General features: G+C 39.0%; 1 protein-coding gene across 5 annotated transcripts in view; it reads left to right on the forward strand.

Annotated features, from left to right (window-relative positions):
* Positions 1-4,673, forward strand: part of INCENP (inner centromere protein) — a 32,709-nt gene extending 28,036 nt beyond the window's left edge. For 4 of the 5 annotated variants that reach the window (XM_019547210.1, XM_019547211.1, XM_019547213.1 and 1 more), the window contains 3 exons: positions 652-789; positions 2,938-3,100; positions 4,261-4,673. In XM_019547210.1, the coding sequence (XP_019402755.1) occupies positions 652-789; positions 2,938-3,100; positions 4,261-4,475 (516 nt within the window). In that variant the 3' untranslated portion in view covers positions 4,476-4,673. The remainder of the gene's footprint in view (positions 1-651; positions 790-2,937; positions 3,101-4,260) is intronic. The other variant, XM_019547212.1, reaches the window with a different exon arrangement.
* The last annotated feature ends 1,108 nt before the right edge of the window (positions 4,674-5,781 follow it).

The following is a 5,781-nucleotide window of genomic DNA, read 5'->3' on the forward strand; positions in this document are numbered from 1 at the left end:
TTATTCATCATTCTAAAATTATTTCATGAGAGTTTTTTTAATTTTTCCAAAAATTTTCAATTTTTCCAATTTTTCAGGGAAAAACAAACTGCTTGTGGGGGAGGAAATTTTTTTCTGAATTTTTCTGGCTTTTTTCAGGCCCTCACATTGCTATCTGGAACCCTTCTTGACTCCATACTTTCTATACTAGCAATCAACAAATAATTTCAGGTTCTTTTTGGAACCATTTCTCATCTTTATTCTTTTTATCTAAACATTCATGTATTTCTCATAACATTTATGCCCTTTACAAACTTTGCATTGCAAATGTGATGGTCAGGGCAACACAGAAAATACCAGAGCAAGCTTAGGATTTTCACTTTTTTTGTTCCATGAATCACAGCTAGAAAATATACCTTCCTTTTTGACATGTGTTCAAGAAGTGCAGCAGCTACAGCTAGGTAAGTTGGCATTTTCATTCCAATTACCTGATGTGGAGTATGAACCCTAGTTTGAGTAGAGTTGACAATCCACAATCTGTCCATCAGGGGCCTGGTGGAAATGGAGTGTGGGACTTCAGCATTCTCTGACTGGAATAGCAGAGTATCTGCTACTGCAATATGTCAAACCATATTACAGAATCCTAATGCATTGGTGATTTGGGATTGTTAGCAGGAGGAGCAGCGTCTAGCAGAGCTGGAACAGCAGGAACAAGAAAAAAGAAAACTGCAAGAGGAGCAGGAGAAGAAAGCCAAGTTGGTAGAAGCTACTGCTGGCAGTAAACAGCTGAATGTAACAGTGGATGTGGAGGTGAGGTTTGGACTATTGGCAAGGTGCAACCTGGGCAGAATACCTGGGGAGAAGTGAGGTTGCTGTCCTGTCTCTACTAGATTTTCATTAGAGGAGTGATGGTGTGGGGTAGTTGTTATATTGGATTAAATAAAGGTACCTGGTTCTAGCACTGACTTGGTGTGTGGTGTGGGGCAATTCATTTAACTTTTGTTCTTCAGTTCCCTCACATTAACATAGGGATTACTTAGACTTTTATACCTTGGTACCTGAGCACATATCTACCTATAGAAGGCTATGAGGTTATAAACTCCTGCAAGACTGTTTCAGGCTGGACATAAGGAAGAACTTCTTTACTGTCTGAGCTCCCAAGGTCTGGAATAGTCTGCTGCTGGAGATGGTTCAAGCACCTACTTTGAACATGTTTAAGAGAAACCTGGATGTTTTTCTTGGTGGGATCCTATGACCCCAGCTGACCTCCTGCCCCTGGGGCAGAGGGCTGGACTTGACCTTCCAAGGTCCCTTCCAGCCCTAATGTCTATGAAATCTATGAAAAGAAAGGTGTTACAAGGGCAATATATTACTGGTTTTATCATGGCCTTTTACTGGGAGCATGGGGTCTCTTGAAAGAGAATGAGACCATAGAAAGTAGGAACATCATCTCAGTGAAGGCAAAATACTTAAAGCTTTAATAAATGAAAGAAATAGCCACACAATGGGACCAGGATATGCAGGGTGGCTCAAGATCTTTGCTGAATTATAATGTTATGTGGCTGAAACACTTCTACTCCAAGCTCTTAGTTGCTGAATTCTCATTAAATGATTTACTTGCGAGCTGATCATAAAGGAGAATATTTGAGGCAAACATTAAAGATTAATGGCTGGATCTTTTTTCAGGAGATTTTAAAACTTTAAATGCAAACATTTAATTGACATGTGAAAGTTGAAATTTCAAGCAAGTATTTAAACATTCAGAGTGAAAGGAATATCTTATAGAAGGACAAAATTCCATTTTCCACGTGTGTGTGTGTGTGTGTGTATATATGGCTATAACCTTGGGTTTGTCTTCTGTTTTGCAACCTGGAGCATGATAATTTGGGGATAAATGAAATATTACTTTTCCATCTTCATTTATAATAAAGGACTGATGGGTACATTCTGTGCCTAAGTTGGCAAATTTAATCAGGTTTATTTAAAGCAACATCTTATTTGTATGTTATGAAAGTTCGTTTTTCCCATCAGAATTAGAATAAGTGTTATCTATATGATCACACATGCACTATACTCCGCTAACATTCATATCAGATAAATACCTAGTTCACTTAACTGCAGAATATACCGTCAGCATCACTGGAACAAAGTCCAGTTATCTATGTATTGGTTAAGTATATAGGCTACTTAAGTGCACAGGAATTCAGGTGTCTCTGTCTGCTTTGTAATTTATTTTTAACCATACAGTTTCAGAATACAACCAAAAGCCTTCTTTCAAGGCTTCTCAAACAGCATTAAACTAAGTAGCAATTCTGTCATATTCGAGGCTGCTGGTAAAGGCATACGGCACTCTGAAAAACAAGGTGCCTCTTAGTAAGGTGTAGAAAGTTTAATGCAGCTTGTTCCTGCGGTTAATGATTCTTCTTTAAACTGAGTTCAGGTGAGTACCTAGCTGTTTTTCAGTCCTGAGGCTAAGCACTTCAATGGAGTAAACCATAAACCTTATAACATGACTACTACCTATGTAATGGGTAGCTTAACCACAATTAAGTTGAAGTCTTGATTAATCTTAATGGTGGAGCATTTGAAAGCATAAATAGTCTCTTGATATACTATAAAGTCATTGCCATAGTTTAGAGTAGAACAGTAATTTGTGATTTGAGCCTACTGTACTGAATAGAGTTGATGCTTTCAAATTAGACACTTGCATTGTTAGCATGTCAGTTTGACACTTACCACATTGATTAGGTGCCTTTATGCTTTGGTCGGAGACGGGAATATAAAATCTGAGTTAGACCAAAACTTTGTTGTTTTCAGTGGGTCTTATTCTTTATCATAAATAATAGGTAGTGAACAAAAAATGAAATGTTTTGGCTCTCCTGGGTCTTACCTGTGCTCATTATAACTTCGCAGTGTCACTGCTATTGTATGTTATGGCTGTTTCTTTTCTATTTCTAGAATTCCTCTCTCTGTAACTCCTATCAGATGACCCCCCAGGGCTTGAAAGGGCCCAAGCCCCCAAAGATCAATCCATCAAACAACTATGGGATGGATCTGAACAGCGATGACTCCACAGATGATGAGAGCCAGCCTCGCAAGCCCATTCCTGCTTGGGCCAATGGTATGAGTACATTTATTCTGAAATTTGCCTTTGTAAAGTTGGAAAATCTTCCTGGAGCTTTCAGGGTTGTCAGTGTGGCTGCTACTAGGAACAGGTTTCTGTACCTCATAAGTGAGAGAGGTGGGCATTGTCCTGTTGAGGGAGCCAGCCTTGGGTTTTGTGGATCAAATGCTATACCTAGAATGGTCTTTGCCAGTTTCTAGAGTCTTTAAGGTAGGTGGGAAACCTTCCTTTAACCAGCAGTCTGCATTGTCACTACTGACACTGTTAAAGGCAAAGGGACAATTTTAAAGTAACTTCTGCAACCTGTGTTTTGGACCTAAATCTGTTTGCCATTGACTGTTCCTAAAGGTCCTGTGCTGTTTGCAAACAGGAGAGAGAATGCGAGTGTCTAAGCAACTATTAACCCTTGAGTCCTGTAGATGATTTGTGGCAGGCCCATATTCTGGCATATCAGTGTCTAGTTCTGTTACTTTGTATAACCTCATGGGACAGCTGCAAAAGGAGAAGTACTATATAGGGCCGTGTGAAGCTTCAGTCCCTGATTCAATTCAGTGGAGATTCGGCCTGATTTGATGGCTGAATCTTCAAATCTGAATTGAATCAGGAGACCCTTTAATCTCTCTGAATTGAATCGGAACCCTCCGAATTGATTCAGAAAGACTTGGTGATACTGATACAGACACAGCTTTAAATGTGTGCTTGGTACCTTGAGGTATGTAGAAACAACATTTAAAGCTGTGTCTATGTCCAAATCACTGATTCTCCAAATCAGCATTGAATCTTCAGATTTGGATTCGGCCAAATCAAATTGGGGGGCAGGTGATCCGGATCAACGAATCAAATATGGCCCATTTTGCACACTCCTAGAACTATATCACTTTCAAGAGAGAATTGAGAAAAGCCCCTTACCAGATTTCCTACAGACCCAAGGCTAAGCAGAATGTTTGCTACTCACAGCCTTTACTTTCATTAAGTTCTTGCCAATGGCCTGAGGCCTCAGCAATGCCAGAAGCCAAAGGCCTGGAGCTCCCTCCCTTTTGAGCTGCAGTCATGGAGGTGAAGGGAGAGTGGATGGTTAGCATTTAGAATAGACTTTTATTCTTATAAGTCTTTTAATGAACTGTTGTTTAATTATTTCAATCTGTTTACTTCTTCAGGGTCTCAACTTAGTCAAGCTGTCATCCACCAATACTACAACCCTCTCAATACGGACATACTCTTTGGGACCATCATCAGCCCGAAGCTGGAGGACATTTTCTATAAGAGCAAGCCACGATACTTCAAGCGTACCAGTTCTGCTGTCTGGAATTCCCCACCTTTTGGGGGTGCCAAAAATGTGCTGGGCCTGCCATACAGCCTGAAAAAGTACTGATCCTGGAGAATGTTCGTTTCCTATGGAATAGCCGTGGCTTTAATCTGATTTTTATTTCTGTGTAAGAAAACATGTTTTGTTTTGGGGTTTGGGGTTTTTTTTTTGTTTTTTTTTTGTACCCCTAATAGTCAATCTCTGTAAATCTTTTAATGAATTAGAGCTTAGCACTGAATAAAAATCTGGGGCTTTTGCACTCTGTTCTTGATGGGATGTTTTTTCTGTAATGAAGACGAAATATTGAGGGTGGCAGAGGGGAGCAAAAGAACAGCAAATACTCACTGTGGCACATGTCTCTCCTTTTGTCATTATATTGAAATCTTGTATTCGTGAAATGCTCAGCATCTCTAGTCTGATATTTGTCATCATGATGTGCCATCTGTACTAAGCCCTGTGGAACAAACACTCCTCATAGCCATAAATATCACCAGGTTGTTGGTGAGATGCAGAATAAGCTATTTAGTATGCATTGGTGTTGCATGTAGGAAATCCTAAACTTGGTCCCAATGACTAGTCAAATCCTCCATTCCATCTAAGCCCACTAGCCTTAGTGTGTGAACATAACTGAACTGTAGGAAGCATCCATAGGTGGCTTTAGTGTTGTTGTCATAGACTTCTTTCTGTAAAGATACTGTTTGTGATGGTATGTGTGAAATTTTATTTCGTTGGGGGTGTGAATGGTTGGCTCAAATTGTACTCATAGTAGTATTCACCTATAAATCCTCATTCCTCCCTGGAGATGTACTGTTTGTTAGTTTCCTACCACTGAAAATAGGGGAAATTAAAAAAAGATTATATGGAACTGTTATTTTTGCTTTTGCATAGTGGCACGTGCTTCTTACCTTTCCATTTCTTCAGGAGTCTCGGATGAATATTTTTCCCCAAATATACAGAAGGACCTAAGGGATAATTGAGACTTGCATGGATTTTTATGCTCTTGGATGTTGTTGCTGAGATAATCTACGGCTGACATTTTCAAAGGATAAATTACCAACAAGTAAATTTACCTCATGTACATAGCTGAACAGTTTTATTCCAGCTCTTAACAATACATTTGATCCCAATGTGTAAAGTCTCTTTTGTTGTCCAAGAAAAGGTGACAGATTGTTTGTTTGTTTTGGGTTTGTCCATTTTTTTTGTTAATCTTTTATTTTTGATCAATTTATCCATTATTCTGATCTCCATTTCTGAGAGTTCTGTACCTAAATCTCTTTCCAAGTTTTTAATCTATGTAGATTTTGGAGAACAAGTAATTTCAATTGAAGCATAAATACCCTTAGCTGAAAAAAAATCAAGAGTGGCCTTTTAA

This window comes from Crocodylus porosus, unplaced genomic scaffold (genome assembly GCF_001723895.1).
Source record: "Crocodylus porosus isolate Cpor-Errol unplaced genomic scaffold, CroPor_comp1, whole genome shotgun sequence".
Classification (NCBI taxonomy): Eukaryota; Metazoa; Chordata; order Crocodylia; family Crocodylidae; genus Crocodylus; species Crocodylus porosus.